Source organism: Haematobia irritans, chromosome 5 (genome assembly GCF_050003625.1).
Source record: "Haematobia irritans isolate KBUSLIRL chromosome 5, ASM5000362v1, whole genome shotgun sequence".
Classification (NCBI taxonomy): Eukaryota; Metazoa; Arthropoda; class Insecta; order Diptera; family Muscidae; genus Haematobia; species Haematobia irritans.
Genome location: NC_134401.1, coordinates 148,885,961 through 148,909,717, shown reverse-complemented (window position 1 = coordinate 148,909,717; position 23,757 = coordinate 148,885,961). Strand labels below are relative to the sequence as shown.

Here is a 23,757-nt window from a genome sequence, read left to right as displayed (position 1 = left end):
AATTTTAATAATTTAATTTCTATTGAAAAATTTCCAATAGAAATGAAATTGTGATAGAATTTTCTATAGAAATGAAATTTTGACATAATTTCTATATAAATGAAATTTTGACAAATTTTCCTAACGAAACGAAACTTTGACAAAATTTCCTTTAGAAATGAAATTTTGATAAAATTTCCTAAGGAATGAAATTTTGACATAATTTTCTATATGAATGAAATTTTGCATAATTTCCTATAAAAATGAAATTTTGACAAATTTTCCTAAAGAAACGAAATTTTGACAAAATTTCCTATAGAAGTGAAATTTTGACAAAATTTCCTATAGAAATTAAATTTTGACATAATTTTCTATTGAAATGAAATTGTGACTTATTTTTCTATGAAATTTTTACATAATTTCGTATAAAAATGAAATTTTGACAAATTTTCCTAAAGAAAGGAAATTTTGAAAAATTTCCTAAAATTTTGACAAAATTTCCTATAGAAATTATATTTTGACATAATTTTCTATATAAATGAAATTTTGGCATAAAAATGAAATTTTGACACAATTTCCTATAAAATTTAAATTTTGACAAATTTTCCTAAAGAACACAAATTGTGACAAATTTTTCCTGTATAAATGAAATTTTGACAAAATTTCCTATAGAAAATTTTGAGAAAATTTCCTATAGAAATGAAATTTTGAGAAAATTTCAAATAGATATTAAATTTGACATAATTTTCTATATAAATGAAATTTTGACATAAAAATGGAATTTTGACATAATTTCCTATAGAAATGAAATTTTGACATAATTTCCTATAGACATAAAATTTTGACATAATTTCCTATAGAAATGAAATTTTGACAAATTTTCCTAAAAACCGAAATTTTGACAAAATTTCCTATAGAAATGAAATTTTGACAAAATTTCCTATAGAAATGAAATTTTGACAAAATTTCCTATTGAAATGAAATTTTGACAAAATTTCCTATTGAAATGAAATTGTGACTTATTTTTCTATGAATTTTTACATAATTTCGTATAAAAATTAAATTTTGACAAATTTTCCTAAAGAAACGAAATTTTGACAAAATTTCCTATAGAAATTAAATTTTGACATAATTTTCTATATAAATGGAATTTTGGCATAAAATTAAAATTTTGACATAATTTCCTATAGAAATGAAATTTTGACATAATTTCCTATAAAATTTAAATTTTGACAAATTTTCCTAAAGAACAGAAATTGTGACAAAATTTTCCTATATAAATGAAATTTTAAAAAAATTTCCTATAGAAATAGTTTTGAGAAAATTTCCTATAGAAATTAAATTTTGATAAATTTTTCCTAGAGAAATGAAACTTTGACAAAATTTTCTAAAGAAATGAAATTTTGAAAAAATTTCGTATAGAAATGAAATTTTGAAAAAATTTCGTATAGAAATGAAATTTTGACAAAATTTTCCATATAAATGCATTTTTGACAAAAATTTCCTCTTGAAATGGAATTGTGACTTATTTTTCTATGAAATTTTGACAAAATTTCCTATAGAAATGAAATTTCAACAAAATTCTATAGGAAAAATGAAATTTTGAGAAAATTTCCTATAGAAATGAAATTTTGAGAAAATTTCCTATAGAAATGAAATTTTGACAAAATTTCCTATAGAAATGAAATTTTGACAAAATTTCCTATAGAAATGAAATTTTGACAAAATTTCCTATTGAAATGAAATTTTGACAAAATTTCCTATTGAAATGAAATTGTGACTTATTTTTCTATGAAATTTTTACATAATTTCGTATAAAAATGAAATTTTGACAAATTTTCCTAAAGAAAGGAAATTTTGAAAAATTTCCTAAAATTTTGACAAAATTTCCTATAGAAATTATATTTTGACATAATTTTCTATATAAATGAAATTTTGGCATAAAAATGAAATTTTGACACAATTTCCTATAAAATTTAAATTTTGACAAATTTTCCTAAAGAACACAAATTGTGACAAATTTTTCCTGTATAAATGAAATTTTGACAAAATTTCCTATAGAAAATTTTGAGAAAATTTCCTATAGAAATGGAATTTTGAGAAAATGTCCTATAGAAATGAAATTTTGAGAAAATTTCAAATAGATATTAAATTTGACATAATTTTCTATATAAATGAAATTTTGACATAAAAATGGAATTTTGACATAATTTCCTATAGAAATGAAATTTTGACATAATTTCCTATAGACATAAAATTTTGACATAATTTCCTATAAAAATGAAATTTTGACAAATTTTCCTAAAAACCGAAATTTTGACAAAATTTCCTATAGAAATGAAATTTTGACAAAATTTCCTATAGAAATGAAATTTCAACAAAATTCTATAGGAAAAATGAAATTTTGAGAAAATTTCCTATAGAAATGAAATTTTGAGAAAATTTCCTATAGAAATGAAATTTTGACAAAATTTCCTATAGAAATGAAATTTTGACAAAATTTCCTATAGAAATGAAATTTTGACAAAATTTCCTCTAGAAATGAAATTTTGACAAAATTTCCTATTGAAATGAAATTTTGACAAAATTTCCTATTGAAATGAAATTGTGACTTTTTTTTCTATGAATTTTTTACATAATTTCGTATAAAAATTAAATTTTGACAAATTTTCCTAAAGAAACGAAATTTTGACAAAATTTCCTATAGAAATTAAATTTTGACATAATTTTCTATATAAATGGAATTTTGGCATAAAATTAAAATTTTGACATAATTTCCTATAGAAATGAAATTTTGACATAATTTCCTATAAAATTTAAATTTTGACAAATTTTCCTAAAGAACAGAAATTGTGACAAAATTTTCCTATATAAATGAAATTTTAAAAAAATTTCCTATAGAAATAGCTTTGAGAAAATTTCCTATAGAAATTAAATTTTGATAAATTTTTCCTAGAGAAATGAAACTTTGACAAAATTTTCTAAAGAAATGAAATTTTGAAAAAATTTCGTATAGAAATGAAATTTTGACAAAATTTTCCATAAAAATGCATTTTTGACAAAAATTTCCTATTGAAATGAAATTGTGACTTATTTTTCTATGAATTTTTTACATAATTTCGTATAAAAATTAAATTTTGACAAATTTTCCTAAAGAAACGAAATTTTGACAAAATTTCCTATAGAAATTAAATTTTGACATAATTTTCTATATAAATGGAATTTTGGCATAAAATTAAAATTTTGACATAATTTCCTATAGATATGAAATTTTGACATAATTTCCTATAAAATTTAAATTTTGACAAATTTTCCTAAAAAACAGAAATTGTGACAAAATTTTCCTATATAAATGAAATTTTAAAAAAATTTCCTATAGAAATAGTTTTGAGAAAATTTCCTATAGAAATTAAATTTTGATAAATTTTTCCTAGAGAAATGAAACTTTGACAAAATTTTCTAAAGAAATGAAATTTTGAAAAAATTTCGTATAGAAATGAAATTTTAAAAAAATTTCGTATAGAAATGAAATTTTGACAAAATTTTCCATATAAATGCATTTTTGACAAAAATTTCCTCTTGAAATGGAATTGTGACTTATTTTTCTATGAAATTTTGACAAAATTTCCTATAGAAATGAAATTTCAACAAAATTCTATAGGAAAAATGAAATTTTGAGAAAATTTCCTATAGAAATGAAATTTTGACAAAATTTCCTATAGAAATGAAATTTTGACAAAATTTCCTATAGAAATGAAATTTTGACAAAATTTCCTATAGAAATGAAATTTTGACAAAATTTCCTATAGAAATGAAATTTTGACAAAATTTCCTATTGAAATGAAATTTTGACAAAATTTCCTATTGAAATGAAATTGTGACTTATTTTTCTATGAAATTTTTACATAATTTCGTATAAAAATGAAATTTTGACAAATTTTCCTAAAGAAAGGAAATTTTGAAAAATTTCCTAAAATTTTGACAAAATTTCCTATAGAAATTATATTTTGACATAATTTTCTATATAAATGAAATTTTGGCATAAAAATGAAATTTTGACACAATTTCCTATAAAATTTAAATTTTGACAAATTTTCCTAAAGAACACAAATTGTGACAAATTTTTCCTGTATAAATGAAATTTTAACAAAATTTCCTATAGAAAATTTTGAGAAAATTTCCTATAGAAATGGAATTTTGAGAAAATGTCCTATAGAAATGAAATTTTGAGAAAATTTCAAATAGATATTAAATTTGACATAATTTTCTATATAAATGAAATTTTGACATAAAAATGGAATTTTGACATAATTTCCTATAGAAATGAAATTTTGACATAATTTCCTATAGACATAAAATTTTGACATAATTTCCTATAAAAATGAAATTTTGACAAATTTTCCTAAAAACCGAAATTTTGACAAAATTTCCTATAGAAATGAAATTTTGACAAAATTTCCTATAGAAATGAAATTTCAACAAAATTCTATAGGAAAAATGAAATTTTGAGAAAATTTCCTATAGAAATGAAATTTTGAGAAAATTTCCTATAGAAATGAAATTTTGACAAAAATTTCCTATAGAAATGAAATTTTGACAAAATTTCCTATTGAAATGAAATTGTGACTTATTTTTCTATGAATTTTTTACATAATTTCGTATAAAAATTAAATTTTGACAAATTTTCCTAAAGAAATGAAATTTTGACAAAATTTCCTATAGAAATTAAATTTTGACATAATTTTCTATATAAATGGAATTTTGGCATAAAATTAAAATTTTGACATAATTTCCTATAGAAATGAAATTTTGACATAATTTCCTATAGAAATGAAATTTTGACATAATTTCCTATAAAATTTAAATTTTGACAAATTTTCCTAAAGAACAGAAATTGTGACAAAATTTTCCTATATAAATGGAATTTTAAAAAAATTTCCTATAGAAATAGTTTTGAGAAAATTTCCTATAGAAATTAAATTTTGATAAATTTTTCCTAGAGAAATGAAACTTTGACAAAATTTTCTAAAGAAATGAAATTTTGAAAAAATTTCGTATAGAAATGAAATTTTGACAAAATTTTCCATATAAATGCATTTTTGACAAAAATTTCCTCTTGAAATGGAATTGTGACTTATTTTTCTATGAAATTTTGACAAAATTTCCTATAGAAATGAATTTTGGGCAAAAATTTCCTATAGAAATGAAATGAAAGTGTGACAAAATTTCCTATAGAAATGAAATGTTGACATAATTTCCTATAAAGATAAGATCATTTCCTGTAAAGAAACGAAATTTTGACAAAATTTCCTATAGAAATGAAATTTTAGAAACTTATTCCGATAGAAAATGGTGTAATAAATGATTTGCTTCTAATCGCTATATAATAAATAAAATAAATTCCAATTAAGTTTCTTAGTCAGCTATGTTCAACTTAATTTCCCTCCTTTCCGTTCCCTGAAAGACCACTTACTAAACACACCTGCCAGATACTCCTTTCGCTATCAACAACAAGATATTGTTGAGATTTCTTGGTATAAAAACAAAAGCAAAAACAAAATGAAATATTAAACATATGTATGAAATTATTATAATAGCAGTAGAAAAAAACTCATTATCAAGAGAAAAAACGTGCAAAATCGATAACTAGAAGCAGATAGTTTAATTTCATTTAAATTTTGTTACTCCTCTATACAAGTGTTGACACTTGCCCAGTAGATTACCGACAAGATTTATATTTACTGTAAAGAGCAACATATAAGATATGATAATTATGCCATGTACTTTTATTATATTGTTAATGAAATGAAGAGCAAGAAAATTCGGAATGAAGAACAAAAAACTGGTACACAATACCTTTATTTATTAATTATGTATTTACTTTTTTTTTTATTTTTACTGTCCTAAAGAAATTGATTAATTTAAGTACAATATATAAATGATAAGTAAAGAAATTAAAGTATGTACTATATTGATATATGTCGTGAGGAAATATAAAAAAAGTGATCATTAAAAAAAAATATGAAAAATAATGTGAAATATAAAATAAAATTGTTTTATTTTTGAAATTCGATTGTCAAATAAAAATAGTTAGTTCATAGTTACAATTTCCGAAACAACTAACTGTTTGCTGTTGTTAGATGATTTCGCGTGTATTTGCTATTTTCGAAAACATGACTGCTTTTCCCTTTCCAGCAGTTTTTTCTGCTGTATCTACTAACAAACTTCTTAGGTGGGGTTGTGCAAGGCATAAAAAATTAAGTTTTAAAATTTGAACAATAACAAGTCTTTCTTGGCGTTGAAAAAATCAAATCATTTAATACAAATCATCATCATCAAACTTTTTACTGGAAATGTACTTTCCAAATTGTACAATTCTATTTACTACAATCCCATAGATTTAAAAAAGTCAATATTTTTGCAAGTAAAATTTCAAATTTTGATCAGAAGGTCGAAAATATTTCTAGCACGTGTGATGGAAAACATTTGGTTGAAAGCGATGAGATCAGAATCGAATGCGTTTTTTTTTTTTAAATTTTGAAATGGCTCCAAAGTATGATCAAAAATCCGTATTTTCCAATAAATGTGTGATGGGTAAATGAAGCGATTGCAGTTACAGTAGCTTACTCTTCAAAATATATGGACTATCTATACAACTACCATTATTTTAAGAAAAAAAAGTAAAGAAAACTTGCGATTTCATAAAAACGTGAAACACAACAAGTTCTTGTTTGCCGGTGATTTTGAAGAATTATGGAATTCCCCAACAATAATTAAATCTCATTTTCTTAATACTCTTTGATTGATGTTTATGGGACTCGACTTGTCTAGGTGGTGAATCAATTTCTACACGTTTTCATTCAAGATAAACAAATACAATAAAAGCCAACATATAGAACCCAATGGGTTTGTCCATTCAATGGTACATACTTACGCCATGGAAAATACAAAATAAAATGTTTATTTGTAGCAGAAAATTGATTTTTTAAATCCTAATGTTTATTTTAAACATTATTTTTTTCTTTTATTTGATTTTTATTTCTTTTTTATTTTTGATAAAAATAATCAACAATTGTTCTTATAGTTCTTTTTAAAAACTTTAGCTTGGCGACAAGGTCGATACTTAAAAATTATATTTTGTATATTAGAACGAAAATATTCGTTGACAAAAGGAAAAATTCTAATATTAATAGATGTAGTAATAGTAATAATGCTAACAATAAAACAATTTGCGGTAATTGAAGGCGACAAACGAAGACGAAAATGTCGTCTCGTCGTGGGAACAAAAGAAAAAAATATCGCACTATACTGGTGGAACGACCATATCTTCAAAATTTCAAACGCAATTTCCATACAATATTGTATTATTCAAAACAATTTCCATACAACAAAATAATAAAAAGTTTAAAACAAAATAATACATAAAAAACATGCAAATTTCCAATATATATATAAAAAAATTTGTGTCAAAGTAATTTGGCCGCCGTTCCTTAGAAACAAATAATAATAATAATAAAAAATAGATATGTATTTTTTTTTTGATGTATGTTCTATGTATAAAGTAAAATATGAAGTAGTCATTGCTTTCATTTTTAAAGTACATATATGTATATAAAGTAAGTCCTAAATGTACATAGATAAGTCTAAAGAAGTGGTTGGGGTGGTAGGAGGACAATATGGTTTGTTTGATCACCAATATTGATTGAGCACTCTAAAATTTCAAATGAATAAGTAAGCGCTTAGAGTAGACATATAGGTAGGGGTGGGTGGGTTTGTTTTTGTGTTGGTTAGTTGATTTTGGATACAAGGGAGATTTGTGTGTTGTATTAGTTTCAGAGGTTTTGTGACATCGTAACAACATATACATTTGCAAATGGGCTCCGAGCACATTCATCAAGGCATATCTATGTCCAAAGAATCCGGTGACAGTAATAAGGACTCGTTGGGGCCCGATGTAACCATGGACAGTTGATCGCTCATGATGGCGTGTGAGAGATCTACATGGTGTGAATGATCGTCAAGATGCAAATGATGGTGTTGCGTAGGATCCAAGGTATCCAAATGATTTTGAGCATCTAAAGCATGTTGATGCGAGGAAGAGAGTAATGGATCTCGGCCATGTTGTAATGATGATGGTGATGTTGGATAACTATCGCTGGTGGGATAACATCGGTGATGGTAATGCAAATGTCCATGATCGCCTACAGACAACAATCCGAAATTCGGACTACTACCCGAGCTGCCATTGCTGGGACTTGGTGGACATTGCAATAGGCTATTATTCGTTTGATGATGATGACTAAGTTGATGGCCACTGAGAGACATGTGATTATGGCCACAATTGTTTGAGCCTACACTGCTACCATTTAAGTTGCAACAACTACTGTTTACAACTAGCGTGGTTGCAGTATCGCCACAACAGGCATCTGATGTTTTGTATGTTATGGAACTATTGATATTAGAGGCGCACACATACAAATCATCTATGGATAGATGGTGATTGCTATTATGCACATGCTCACCACAATCGTTGCCATTTGTCAAACCATGTAAGCCACATTGCATTTGTAGGGATGAATTATTATTGTTCTGGGGATTGGGTGAATGAGGAGCTGACATTAACTGGCAACCGCCGCCACCACCATTATGAGAGGAAGATGAAGAAAACATGGGATCATCGCCCTGTATCACAGGTTTGGTGTCCTCCATCATTTCTTCATTTGTATTAATACTGTGGTTGCTTTTATTGCTTTCTATGACCGGCATTGGTTTTGAGTCCATAGGTTGTTGTTGTGCTTCGTTGATGAGCGGCGTTGAATGATGATTCAAAGACGTTGGACTAGGGCACTTTAAAAAGGATGTTCTTGGTGTTGGTGCCGACACTGATGTTGCACTAAAGTCTGTCAATGGTAATCCATGAGATTTAGCCTGCATTTCTAATTCCTTTATGCGGTTCATTAGACGACGATTTTGCACCTCTGTCTGTCGATGACGATATTCATTTTGCTTTAAACGTGATATTTCATGTTTCAAACACTTTATATAGTCCACGGAGCTTTTCAAAATTGTACCCTTGTTGGGTCGTATATCACGTACTACTTCATAGTATGGATCATTGGTTTTGGGCAAAAGAGTACCCAGTTCTTTGATACGATCGTTTATATTAAAACGCCGGCGTCTCTCGATCATATTGTGATTGTCTTTCTTTTGGCGATCCTTGGCGAGGGCATGAGCCTCAACTTCTGTAAAGGAATTGGGTTCTTGTTTAATATTCAATTCGGCTGAAAAGTTGCTGCCCCCACCACTACCACCGTCATCCATTCTGAGAGTGTCATTCAGATTGCTAGAATCCATATGAAGTATATCATCCAAATCTAAATCGGCATCGCTTTCGAATGAAGGCAACTCCGAGGTGCTTGTGGCCACTGAGCTGAGACTGGGCGACATAGGCGTTGAGTGCATAGGACTGGTCACATTGCTGGGAGCTGAACCATTTGTTGTGGTGGCCAATAGATTTGTGTTGCGCATAAGAGTAACAAGATTCCCGGGATTTGAACGGCTAGCAACTGAAATTGATGCTGCTGCACTATTGGATTTTTTGTTCGCTACTACAGTTTTTTGGCCTTCTCCACCGCCATTGCCACTCATACTGTTGTTGTAATAAGATACCGAATTATTGTTACTACTACCACCCACACTGTAGGGTGACAATGTAATGGCATCATCCATCATGGAGACTCCACTATTCGGTGTTGTGGACGCTGTTGGTGTCAAACGCACTTGTCTGGGGGAATTATTATTGGATTCACTTGCATTGTTATTGGAGGTCATGCCACCTGTATAGCTGCTACAACGATCTGTTGTATTCAAATTTTGTTGAGCTGAATTGGCCACGGCAACCTTAAGATTACCCGCAGACGACGATGTGCCCGAATGTTTGTTCTGAAATAATTGGCCATTCCATTCCGATTGCTTGAAAGACTCGCTCAAATACTGGCGCACCTGATTTTTTTGCTTTTGTATCACATGGTATCTGGTTGGATTTTCAAGAAGTGTTCGCACTTGCAGGACCTTTTGCGGAACATCCACTTCGATGGGTACTTTTAATGTTATGGGACTTGATTGTGGAGTACTAGTAGAGTTGTAGCTATTGTTGTTCGAGTGATGATCAAAGCGGCGATTTGTGCCGCCATTACTACCGTTACTATTGGCCACAATTTGGGGAGAACTACTCTGATGTTGTTGTTGCTGGAGACTGTAGATTTGATGTTGCTGTCGCTGAACTAATTGCTGAGTCTCGGCCTCTCGTCTTTCGGCTTCCAAACGTTCCATCTCTTGTTGCTGCTCCCGTTGCAATTGTAATTTTAATTGTGTCCTTGAGGTGGGTGTGACTGTTTTAAATGTCGGTATACTATCCGGCCTGATCGATTGTGTGGCAGACTTCAGCTCATAGAACTCCACTTCGTCCGAATGGGGGCCGGATACTTTGACGGCCGGTAAAACATCTTCCAAGCGGTCCTCGTCCATTAGACTATAATCGATCTCGAAATCGAAATCTAAATCTATACCTGATTCAGCCATGTTGAGTTGATGTGTCCTCGTCGTTTTCGTTTCTCCCAGGGATTTACGTCTGATCTTCGCCCCGTAAGAGCTTATAATACTTTTAATGGTATTTAGTGTGTTTTTGTTCGTATTTTCTCCTTTAAGATATTCTCGATAATTATGTTAACTTTCGACGACGACTATACTTTCGAAGCATTCATGTTATTTTCTATATACACTGCGTCGTCGTTGTCGACGACGTTTTCAGCTGTGGCAGCGGGGGAGGTGGCGATTGACGACAAACTTGATGAATTTTTATATCTTTGTATAATAGTATTAACAAAACAAAAAATCTGATAGATTATCACAAAGTTTCACTCGACTCGATTTCTTTTGGGGGAGATATACATGCGAGCCCGTTTTTATTGCACCATTTTTTTTAATTATCTCAAACGACGTTTGTATTTTACGTCTTTGCCACCATTTCACTCCTTTTTCCAAGAATTAAGAACTAAAATAAGATAGCAAATGGCAAAAACAACACAGAATTAACAAAAATATATGCGCAACAATTAAAGATTACTAATAATAATTAACAATTAACAAAAAGGAAAAAAAAGAAAAAGAAAACGAAAAAATGTTAACATTCCCGAGAGAATGAACGAAAGGAATGAGAAAAAAATTCGATCACTCTTTTGGCTTTGTACGAAAACTACACACAAAAGAAAATATCTTTACCATATCGTTCTGAAATAATGAGTTCCACATAGCGGTTAGGTGGCAAGTTTTCTAACTTTGTTATGTAAGTTTACGAGAAAACTTTACAATTCACTTGTTGTTTTGTTTTTCATCAATATTTGTTTTGCAGTCTACTGTAATGTGTTTCACTTATTTTTCCTGATTTTCAGATAATTCAAAAACAATTTTCTAGCAACGTCAGTTTTAACAGGGCTCACTTGCAAACGATCACGCCGATAGCAACGATTTTAAAGAGTTTACTTTTCTGACTTTACCCACGATCAACTAGTTTTAACGTTTACCCCCACCGACTGTCTTTGAGCAGTTATGGCGTTGCCATATCAGATGTTTCTGTAGTCGGCCCGAAGATAATGTTAAGAAAATTCCAAAATTCCCAAACATATAGGGACAAAATATAACATTATTAACAAATCACCCATTGTATGGATCATGATAAAACAAACTCTTATATATATAAACAAACTCTTATTCTATCAAGGTATGGATAACAGTTCCTGTCCATAGTAATAATATCAATATAAAATGTCATATATCATACAAAATATATTGAAAATGACTGCACTCTAATAAAGAAGATTTGCCATGTGTTTCTTATGGGAGCAAAATGTAACAATCGATAATGATTTCCGTTAGCAAATGTAGCAATGCCTTTGTTGTGGATAGCGCAAATATTCTGTGCATTTCAGGCCTAGACCCGATATGCGCCACTAGCAATATATCTGCTATCCATAAAATATGCGTGGACGTTTTTGTCAGCGAAATAAGGACGACGTTGTTTCCGTTATTTATAATAAATTCTAAGTTATTTTTCTAGCTACAGTCTTATTAATTGTGTACAGTTTGCTCCCCTAAATAATACATGGCAAAACTGTGTTATTGGAACGCAAAAGAAACTACAGCTGGAATCGTATACGGGGCTACACGAAAAAACTGCATTATCGTCCTACAACAAGCATTTTGGAACGACTTGCATAAATTCTGAGTATTCATTTCGCAAGAAGATACATACCAAGGATTCGAAAAGATTCGTTCGTTTAAAATGAAACCAACGTTTTGAAAGAATCTTGCCGTAAATATGATTGTGTGATTTTTGACGAATCGTCTCGAGTGATGGAAAATTTCAAGAACAGGAAGCGGCCAAACTTTTTTTCCGGCATGTAAATGAAATTTTTGGTTGGGGTTTTTTCATGCGGCGCATAGGTTTGCCGCTATTTTGTCCCCACACATGGAAGAAAATGTGTAATATGGTAACACCCTTCGTACTTTCATCGATATATCTCTTCTTCTTCTTCACACACATAAACCAAATTAGCACAAATTAATTATTAATTAACACAATTATTACCAAATCAAATTCAACACGATTCTTTAAAACTCCCTCGTATCAATACCAAGTGGTGGTACAATCGTTATTCTTTACAAATGCATTATTGCTACCGGTAGATAAGTCTTTCAGCGCTTTATTGATGCTTAGACTCGATTTGAACAATGGATGGACGTTATGTATTTGCCATGGACCACATAAAATATGAAATAGTTCTTCGGGGCTATATGTATGTCCAGATTTAAGAGACACTTGTTCAGTGGAAAGCACCGTTATATTATTCCAGCGTCAATTAACGTACATTATTATATTTTAAAGCCCAGCCTGTACCTCCATCGAAATTGCTGTTACCCTCAAAGGTTGGAAGTTTGAAAGTTATAACGATGTTAACGAATGTTTATATCATGACTGAATAAGGAGGTTGAATCACGATAACAAAAACAACAAATTTCAATATGTTGTTTACAATTTTAAGAAGTCAAAATCAGCTGATAAAAGAATCGTATGGCATTGGTAAAAGTGGCAATTATTTATTCTTTCGATTGTCCTGAAAAAATAATTCAAATCCAGAGAAAAATAAAGGTTCAAATTTAATTGCGTCACCTATGAGTGATTGTGAAGTGGATAATTCATCCGAGGAACGTCGATATGAGACAAATAAGACTATAGTAACCACCAAAGTTAAGAATGGAAGTCAGTCAAATGGATCTTCGCCATCTATTAACAAAAACAGTTTATGATGCAGTTTAAAAACTGATGTGCATGGTATTTTGGGTCTGGAATATGTTATCAAGATACTCAAGTCATCTTCGAACAATTCTCCAGTTATGAATGAGCGAGTTTGTTTGAGATGCATTTGCTATGCAGTGTCATTTGGAGAGCTGCAATTACCATAAACATATGATTTTGACATCTTAAAATTTTGTCGAAATAAAAAAATTGTAATCATATGGGCCCATGATTTAACCTTCTTGTTCAGCCATGGTTTATATATTCTCCCAAAAGAAAATCATAGCAAAATGGCTTTGTTGGCATGTATATCGCGCTTAAAATCCGGTAAGTACATCTAGCGGAAACGTCGTTTATTACATTATCGATAAGAGCTCCTCACGGAATTTTTGTGTGCAAATATAATAATGAATTTCTTAAGCATGCCAATAACACAGTTTTGCCGTGTATTTCTTATTGGAGCAAAACTTAAACAATCGATAATAAGGCCATATCGCATCAAAAAAGAGTCTGCTACCAAATAGTTACACTTTTGATACGTTTTCTTTTGGAAGAAAAATGTAGACAATCGATAACATCGACCTAACAACATTTTCGGTAATTCCTTGTTCACAGCTTTTATGATTTTATTGGTCGTACACCAACAAAAACAAATATCCTGTTCGTTTGGATGAAAAAGATCCCAATCATTGCTTCCCAAACATTTTATATATCTAAATTCCTGGATTCAAAAAGCTTCAGGGGTTTCGGCTGGAGTACTGAACATACCCTGCCAACATTTTTTGAATTTGGGGGCGCTACAGAGAATCCCCACTACGTCGAAAACAGTCGTATACGATATCCAAAACTCCTCGGAAAAGCGCCGTCACTATTGAGAAGTTGTACCACGCCAAGTTACTACAAAAAAGTATCGCATGAGTGCAATTATTAGGAGCCCTTCTGGATACATTTAGAAGGACGCCAATAAGAGCCCCTTCAAACAATCAGACAAAGTGCATTTTAAGATAGTTGTAAAAGAATCATTGTGGTCAAGTAAAACACGATTTTTTAGATGTTTAGTAATTTTATGAAACAGTTATAAATTCTCATAAATATAACATTTATACGGCTATCGCATCACATTTAACACATTTTTATGCATTAATAAGAGATTGATGTTGAGTTACAAGTTGTAAGTTCAATGTTGTAGCGTCTATCAGCCAGTACTTTTATTCCCAATGGAGGCAGCGTGTCTGGAAAAATATTTGAAAAACTATCACTTTATTCCATTTGGAAAGTCAAAAATTGTTCACCAATTTACTTTTCACAATTTCAAGCGTAATAACTATGTTTTCAGCACTTTATTTTCGTTTTCATTGAAATAAATTATAATAAGCCAGTTGCGCTTGGTGTTTCACAAAATGTAAAATGGCTCTTGTAACAATAGTGATGGCAAAATACTTTCATGCGAATAGTGATGGCAAAATACTATCACAGTTGGCGATTGTTGCAGTGTCACTTACGAGTCTGTGGTAGCGATGAGGATGAAATGGAACATTGAAATGCTGGCAGGGTAGTACCCACATATTGGCATTAAGCCCGGTATGCACCTCTAGTGGAAATTTTGTTTTGCAAGCCAATAACACAGTTTAATAATATGTATACAATCGATAATAACGTCGTTGGCTAATATATAGCAATGTATATCTGATGGTTAGCTGAAATTTCCGCTGGAGGTGAATACCAATTTTTTTTAATATAGCGCCATCTACAATTTATTGGTTTTCTTATCTATGTTGTTTGTAGTCTTCGGGTAGCTAATGAAAAACATATGTTTTGTAGTGAGGAATCAAAACAAATTTTATGCATTGTTTGCTAAAACTGAGTCGGACATTTCTTCGTAAAGTTATACGCCCATATTGTATTGTTAAAGCTGGAACATAAATTCCAATTGTTATCAAAATGGACTTGCAACAATTAGAGGAAGAAGCGAAACAAGCAGCTTTAAAAGATATAATCAACATGCTGCAACGCCCTGGGCAATTGGAAAAAGTTGAACAATATCGACATCGAGTTGCTCGAAAGAAAGCTTCAGTTGAGGCTCTACTAAAAACCGGAATGCAAAATCAACTAGATGGTGTCAGAGTTGGGGTCAAACAGTTGAAAACTTGTCTGGAAGATGTACGCGAGGTCAGACGCAGTATGGGGGCTGTGGAAGAACTTTTACAAGTTGTGCCGGAAATATATGATACCCTCGAAGATGTACGCGAAGAGAATACTAAACATTCACAGTATGCGACAGCAGTGGAAAATCTCAAGCATATCTATAACGTCGAAGCAAGTGTTCAGAAGACAATGGCCTTGATTGAAGAAGACAAACTTCTAAATGCCCACCAATCGTTGGCTGACTTGGAGAATGCAAGAGATGACCTTTTGTACGAATTGCATAAACAGCCAAAACAGCATGCTTCTGATAAAATTACACTCAAACGGCATTTTGAGAAAATCGATACGGTCTCACAAGCCTTGGAAAAGAAATTGCGGCTGATTTTGAGTCGAACATTGAACACGGTCCGCAAGGAGCCCAAATTTATTGTTACAGCATTGCGTATTGTGGAACGTGAAGAAAAAAATGATCAATTTGCTTTACAGCAACAGAAAGTGACGTCATTTTTGCCTCCAGGCCGTCCTCGTCAATGGCGTGCAATGGCTATGAATGTCTTAAAGGAGGCCGTGATAACCAGAATCGAAGGTTCAAAACTTGAGGAAAGAGAGGACAATAAAATGTGGCTTGTCAGAGACTTGGAAATATTACGCCAAAACATATTGGTGGATCTGCGAGTTGTGAAGTCACTCTGTGTTCCTTGCTTTCCAGAGCACTACAACATATTCGAGGAATATGTAAAAATGTACCATGAGGGTTTGTCGAATTATGTGAGTGCCACTTCCTTTTTATATGGCATTTCGTTCTGTAAATTTTTTCTATTTAATTACAGATTGAAAACATAGCCAATAGTGGTTTACAAGGTAATGAATATGTGTCATTGCTTTCCTGGGTAATTAATACCTATCCTGGTTATGAATTAATGCGAAACCCCGACTTACAAGTAAACATCCATCAACTGGTTGGACCACTGCTGCAGCCAAGTCATTTAAGAGCTCTAGAAGATGAATATTTGGGTAATATGGAACGTGATTTCAATAAATGGATGGCCACCACAGCTGAAGGTGATAGAAATGATTGGTTCTCAGAACGAACCCCCGATCAAGACGACCAATATTACCATAGCTCGGCATCGGTTATTATTTTTGACATGATAAGTCAATTGCTACAGGTTACCGAAACCATACATAATGATTTGACCTTTAAAGCTTTGGTAATGAGTATCCGACAACTGGATATCTTTGGTCAAACCTATTTGAAACATGTGGTGGATCTTAAAGAACATCATTTCCGGAATCGAGATCAAATCAAATTTTTCACTCACCACATCATAGCCATTGTTAACAACAGTCAACAAATATTAGATTTAGCTCATCAATTGAAACAGAAATACTGGCCCAATTCTCGTACCGAACATTATGAAGATTTTGAGAAATTAATTCAGACATTCCAGCGTATACGTGCACAGGCAGGTGGATATTTGCTAGAGGAGGCCTTCTTGGATTTGGATGGACATTTCAATGAATTGTTTACACAGAAATGGTTAACTTCTTCGATTTCAGTTGATACAATTTGCATTACGTTGGAAGATTATTTCCAGGTAAGAATTCATAAAATATACGACGAGACGGTTTGATGGTTTTAACAAATTTGATTTTTTTTGGTTTAGGATTATAATCATCTAACACCATGTAACTTTGAAATGGTTATCAATGAGGCACAAAAACAATTAGCCAAACGTTATATACGTGCTATGCTGTCAAAGCGTTTAGCCAGACCATCTACGGATTGCGAAGCTATTAAAAATAAAATTAACTTGGAAGCCAAGCGTTTGGAGAGATTTTTTGAAAAAATTGCTCCCAACTTATCGCTTAACGATTCTCCTCTAAAACTGATATCAATGCTTTCATCTCTTTTAGTTTGTGATGTTGAAGTTTTGCTATTGGATTTGCATACATTACTTGGCAATTATCCTTCATTGACTGAAGATCAAATTGTTAGACTATTCTATATACGCAATGATGTGAAATCGTCGGAGATACGTCAAAAGGTTCAAGATGCAAATCAATCGAAAAAACCAATGGTTACAATAGACAAACAAGATTGTATATTTAAGGAAATTGTGTTCAATGATAAATTATGGTAAATTTGATATTATCTAATTTTAATTCTTTCTATTCCATAGTATTATTTGTATGTACTGGGAGCTTATGCAATATTCAATATATGTACATATGAACAAATATTTTCGTGATTTATTTGGGAAAATCAAAATATAATTTTTTCCGAGAATTTCGCCTCCAGCAATCAACACTAAACTGGACGATATATGACATGTTACCATCCATTTTTGTCGGCGGTACTTGACACAAAATTTTTTAAGTCGCCGAAGGGGGCTGATACAAATATTCATTATCACAGTAAAATGGAATAAATTCTATTAAAACAAAAAAATCTACATAAAAATACATTTCTTGATGAAATAGGCAAAAATTTAAAATTATTACAGAAACGACTTGAAATCGTTGATTTAACGGCCAATAAAAAAACTGTTAAAAATGCCTTACATTTACAATTTCATTTCATTTATAAGACTTGTAATACAAAAGCCTTCGCGGCCAATAAATATATTAAGCTGAGTACTGAGTTGAAAACCAGCTTGTTTTCACGGTTACTTTTTTTAATTAACTAATTTAGAAATATAAAATTATTTGCAATCAATTCCTTGGATTTTTTCCCATTATTTGGCAAGACTCGATCAAAATATAATCGTCTTCATAAATATATTTGTACGTTTAATTTAGTGTTTTGGTGAAAAAAACGAACATAGTACTCACCTTTACATAGAATTCTTAAACCTGAGTATACAACTGAATGATAATTTATTCTAATGTTAACAATAATAATATACAAAGGAATGATAACTTATTCTAATATTAACAACAATAGCCGAACGCGCAGCCATAACAAACTATGAGAATCTAAAAAAAAAAAAACAAATAGCAGTAAGTATTAGAGATACAAGGTACCTACAGTAAGCAAATATTTGTAAAATTGAAATAAAAATTATCAAATGTCATTCAAATAATAATTCAACAGCCTAAGGCGAAACACGTTATTAGAGTGAGAAAATACTCGTAGATCGTAAGGCACAGTTCCAACTACGTGCAATTCTAACGACATAGGCCCTTGCATAGAGTGATCTAGCAACCCTATTAATCAACATTTGAGGGTTCCTCGTAGATCTCGAAAATTTAAATTTCCCATATAGAGAACGATGGCCTCCCCCATCCTGACTATTTTATAGAAAAAAGACAAATTTCTAAATATCACAAAATCAGCAAAGGAACAACCGAGAAAACGCTTAACATGACTTGTGATATGCTCCCTTAGGTTAGGTTAGGTGGCAGCCCGATGTATCAGGCACACTTAAACTATTCAGTCCATTGTGATACCACATTGGTGAACTTCTCTCTTATCACTGAGTGCTGTATATGCTCCCTTCTACCCACATTATAAACTAAAAGTACGATCCTGTTACCCTGATCCTGTTCATAACATTCGAACCGCAACCCGAAACAATCTCCAATACATATATATTGTGACTTATTAGGAGAGATTTCGCCACCCTAAATCTGACATGAAGAGGTAAATATATGTTAGCAGCATATAAAGGGTAATACGGTCAAAATTTGGTCAATATAAACTTGACGTATTTCTTTCAATTTTGCATTTAAAAAACCTGAACATCCCTCATTTTGAAGGTGTGTGTGTGTAGAATGTTGCTCCTATTTTGATTTTGGAATTCACTCTTCAGTTGTCAAAATGCCGTCCAAGCAAGAAGAGCAGCGTATCAAAATTTTGCTCGCTCATCGCGAAAATCCGAGCTACTCGCACGCAAAGCTGGCAAAATCGCTAAAAGTTGCCAAATCAACCGTTACAAATGTAATAAAAGTGTTTGGGGAACGTTTGTCGACAGCCAGGAAGTCTGGATCGGGGGGAAATCGAAAACCGGAAGCCGCTGAGACGACAAAGAGAGTTGCCGGTAGTTTCAAGCGAAACCCTAACCTCTCTCTCCGAGATGCAGCAAATAAGCTGGGTGTATCGTCTACAACCGTGCATCGAGCCAAAAAACGAGCCGGACTATCGACTTACAAGAAGGTAGTGACTCCAAATCGCGATGATAAACAAAATACGACGGCCAAAGCGCGATCCCGGAGGCTGTAAACGACGATGCTGACGAAGTTTGACTGCGTGGTAATGGACGACGAAACCTACGTCAAAGCCGACTACAAACAGCTTCCGGGACAGGAGTTTTATACGGCAAAAGGAAGGGGAAAGGTAGCAGATATTTTCAAGCACATAAAACTGTCAAAGTTCGCAAAGAAATATCTGGTTTGGCAAGTCACCTGTACCTGTGGCTTGAAAAGCAGCATTTTCATAGCTTCCGGGACTGTCAACCAAGAAATTTACGTGAAAGAGTGTTTGAATAAACGTCTGCTGCATTTCCTGCAGAAACACTGTTGTTCCGTACTGTTTTGGACGGATTTGGCATCTTGCCATTACGGTAAAAAGGCCATGGAGTGGTACGCCGCCAACAACGTGCAGGTGGTTCCCAAGGACAAGAACCCTCCCAACACGCCAGAGCTCCGCCCAATTGAGAAATACTGGGCTATTGTCAAGCGGAACCTAAAGAAGACCAAAAAAACTGCTAAGGACGAGCAGCAGTTCAAGGCAAACTGGCTTTCTGCGGCGAAGAAGGTGGACAAGGTGGCTGTACAAAATCTGATGGCAGGTGTCAAGCGTGAAGCCCGGCAATTCGGATTTGGAAAAGCGAAAGCCTAACTGAATATTTTTCCTGAATTTTATACTAATTGAACTTGAAAAAGAAATTTAATTTGATTTTTTAAATAAACGATTTCACCGATTTACACGCGTTTTCCCTTGACCAAACCGTATCGCCCTTTATACGTCGCAATGCTGCCCAAACACGTCCTGATACCAAATTGACATGATGGTCAAAGTTCAACCTCGTATCAAGAACAAGACCAAGACATCTATGATGATCAACAAAATCAATTGGAGTATTTCCTAAAGAAATTGTAAAGTCATGAAGAAACAGCTAATAGAAACAGCAAAATAGAGGGCTTTAGTTTTAGATCGATTCACAAAAAGCGAGTTGAGTTCAGACCATTCAAGAAAACGAGTCAAAGTGTCGCTAATATCATACTGAAATCTAAATAAATCTGAACGTTCACATTTAAAAAGTAGGAACACATCATCGGCAAATAGAAAAGCTTGACATCTAGGTGAGTTTACCATCCGAGCCAATCATTAACATACAAAAGGAACAAAATGGGCCCTAAAACGGAACCCTAAGGGACACCAGAATGAAGGGGAAGTACTCCAGACTGAGAACCCCTTGGGGCAACAAATTGGCATCGACCGGAGAGGTATGAAAAAACAAGTTTACAAGCATGGAATGAAAAATCGAATTCATGTCTTAGTTTGGAAACCATGCACCTAAAGTTGACAGAATTGAATGCCTTAGAAAGGTCGAGTGAAACCAGCACATTGGGTTTATCACTATTAACATTCTCACGAATAGTTGCAACTCATATATCTTTGACCCAGAAGTTTCCAAAATATGATCTTTCATAAGGTTCTCGAATACTTTCGAAAGAGCAGGCACAATAGTAATGGGCCTAAGATCCTCAGGACCCCGAATATGGCAACCCTTAGGAATTGGGACTACACGTCCAGTCTTCCAAGCCAAAGGAAAGGCAGATGTGGTAGAAACCATATTGAAAAATCCAAAATGTAAGAAGAAACGTAGGCAAATATCAATTTAATAAAATATATCGGAATTCCATCCACACCTAATGATTTTGACCTAACTTTATTCTATAAGAAGTTTATAACATCCAACAGAACTTCTCTAAACTGCGGTCCGTGTAGGGATGCCAGATTTTAAAGAAGCAAAAAGAGCACATTCAGCTTATAAAAAGAGAACATACGAAAGGAATAGAGCACACTTTTTCAAATAAAAGAAAATCATTTAATTTAATTGAAATATAATTCATTTAAACAAAGCAAAAAGGTACATACCATAAACATAAAATAAGTCACTTTCAACTCATGCTAATTTTCTTACAATACTTTGTAAGTCATTTTTTGATGTTTTTGTGAAAAACGTTATTGAAGAAGTTTGTTTACATTTAGAACATAGTACAAAGTGAAGCAACATCGGCATGCTCTTCTACGACTCTGATATATAAAGTAACACACTATTTAATTAGAAAATAACGGCTAGGAAAATCTCTTAGTGCGACATTTACATATTTTCAGTTTACTTTTACCATTTGATTCATATTTGTTGTGATGCAGAAAAAAGAGCACTTTCGCGTGCTCTTTTGGCCTGTCTTGTTTTAAGAGCACATTTTGTAAAAAAGAGCACATGTGCTCTTTAAAAGAGCACGTCTGGCATCCCTAGGTCCGTGGAATCCTTTACTCGCAAAATAAATTGAAAATACAATTTTCCGCGCCTTGAAACATTCTTTAATCATAAAGACCTTTCCATGCGAGTTTTAGAGTTCTACTTTCACGCCCATCATCTTCGATGCCATAAATTCATACATAATATTGTATTCAAGTTCGTGTTGGAGGCTCCTTTCATCGTGACTCCATTTTCGCAACCAATTAATTTGTTCACAAGCTTATTTTCCATCTTCAAAGGCTAATGGTTATATTTTAGCTTTATGTTTGTTGATTTGTGTCGCTACTATATAATTCGGTTCTTTGAGATGGCCATAACCGTACATCACTAATGTTGCTGCAACATCTTACATCGTGTAAACGATTTTTAAGGATGGCTAAATAAAAATAGAAGCAACAATATTTACAGAACTCACCTAACATGTTGTTATTGTTGTACTGCTTATTCTCACAGAAATGGGGGGTAAATGAAAACTGTCGGATACTATATTGAATCAGTACGATAAGAGAGATTTTGCTGAGTTCTTGTTGAGGAAGGTACGCGCGTGGTGCGTGGCAACGTCATCGCCTACTAACGAAAAAATAGTCTGTGTTTTTTTTTTCTTTCATTCGGTATACCAACACCACCCAAAACAGGATAAATATTGAATATTGTATATTCGTTCAACTATTAAATATTTTATAACATAAGGAATTTAAAGTGATTAAATATTAAAAGTGAGTTCTACATATTAATTTTAGATTACTTTGTAAAACAAAATAACAATTTAAATGAAGAAAAAATTAAAATAAATTGTTGCCAGTACACGTGAAAAGGTTACGAGATGAACAAAAAAAAATCAAATGTTATCAAAACATATACATGTACTAATGCAATGAAATAAAAAAGTGTTCATATATTTAATTTAGTACCGAAGAAGAAAATAAAAAATTTACATTATAATTATCATATGCGAAATTGATTATGCGAAATAGTTTTATCAGTAGAGTGCTAACATACGCATAATTTCATAACCATAGCACCGGCGGGAAAGTTATGAGGTGAACAAAAAATATTAAATTTTTGCCAAGTAAATAAAAAAATCAATTTTAAAATTTAGCCAAAAATACTCACAGTTATTCTTGTTGCTTCTCTCCCGATCCTTCTACATATTATCACCCCTCGCCTTTGTGGGAAGGCAGGAAAAACACTCAACCACAACCTAACGCATTGTGTAGCAACAACAATTAGTAGCACATTCAATCAAAGCGGTTTGATGACGTTGCCAGATTCGTATTATTGTACGTATTGCGTTAGGCAACATTACTACTTCTGACTTGATTTCCCCCCTGTGGAACTCCACATATAACGACGGTGACAAAAAAAATCAATCAAAGGCTTAAATCTACTTTAGTACAAGTGGTCCGATTTGGTCCACTTTTTTTACTTAACATTTTCGGTTTAAAATCCCTTCTTATACACTCCAAAAAAAATTGTTTGTCTTTAACAACTTTTGCTAAAGTTGATTTGTTCCCTGGTTACAGTAGATAATGGTTATACCCTGCCAACATTTTTTGATTTTGACGGCGCTTCTGAGAATCGAAAACAATCGTATACGACATCCAAAACTCGTCGGAAAACCGCCGTCACTATTGAGAAGTTGTACCACGCCAAGTTACTACAAAAAATATTTTCTATAGAAACAAAATTTTGACAAAATTTTCTATAGAAATAAAATTTTGACAAATATTTCTATAAAAATAAAATTTTAACAAAATTTTCCATAAAAAAAATTGACAAAATTTT

At 32.0% G+C, this 23,757-nt stretch overlaps 3 protein-coding genes and 1 long non-coding RNA gene across 5 annotated transcripts in view; 3 read left to right on the top strand and 1 right to left on the bottom strand.

Moving 5' to 3' along the window:
* Nucleotides 1–6,956: 6,956 nt before the first annotated feature.
* On the bottom strand, nt 6,957–11,436 carry Mitf (transcription factor Mitf). The gene is made up of 2 exons (XM_075308730.1): nt 11,260–11,436; nt 6,957–11,032 (listed from the first exon to the last, which is right to left on the bottom strand). Exon 2 carries the CDS (start codon nt 10,558–10,560, stop codon nt 7,873–7,875), a length of 2,688 nt encoding a protein of 895 aa, XP_075164845.1. The 5' UTR covers nt 10,561–11,032; nt 11,260–11,436; the 3' UTR covers nt 6,957–7,872.
* Nucleotides 11,101–11,856, top strand: LOC142237422 (uncharacterized). Its single transcript, XR_012722484.1, has 2 exons — nt 11,101–11,323; nt 11,430–11,856. It is a non-coding gene; the product is annotated as an uncharacterized LOC142237422 (long non-coding RNA).
* A 3,289-nt stretch (nt 11,857–15,145) lies between these two features.
* On the top strand, nt 15,146–17,719 carry Sec6 (Exocyst complex component Sec6). The gene is made up of 3 exons (XM_075310572.1): nt 15,146–16,246; nt 16,309–17,076; nt 17,146–17,719. Exons 1-3 carry the CDS (start codon nt 15,275–15,277, stop codon nt 17,620–17,622), a joined length of 2,217 nt encoding a protein of 738 aa, XP_075166687.1. The 5' UTR covers nt 15,146–15,274; the 3' UTR covers nt 17,623–17,719.
* A 4,745-nt stretch (nt 17,720–22,464) lies between these two features.
* LOC142240300 (spermine oxidase-like) overlaps nt 22,465–23,757 on the top strand; it is a 37,451-nt gene continuing 36,158 nt past the window's right edge. The window contains exon 1 of one of the 2 annotated variants that reach the window (XM_075312011.1): nt 22,465–22,688. The gene's annotated coding sequence lies outside the window, so the exon portion shown is untranslated. Of the gene's footprint in view, nt 22,689–22,928; nt 23,013–23,757 lie in introns of those variants that run through there. The other variant, XM_075312012.1, reaches the window with a different exon arrangement.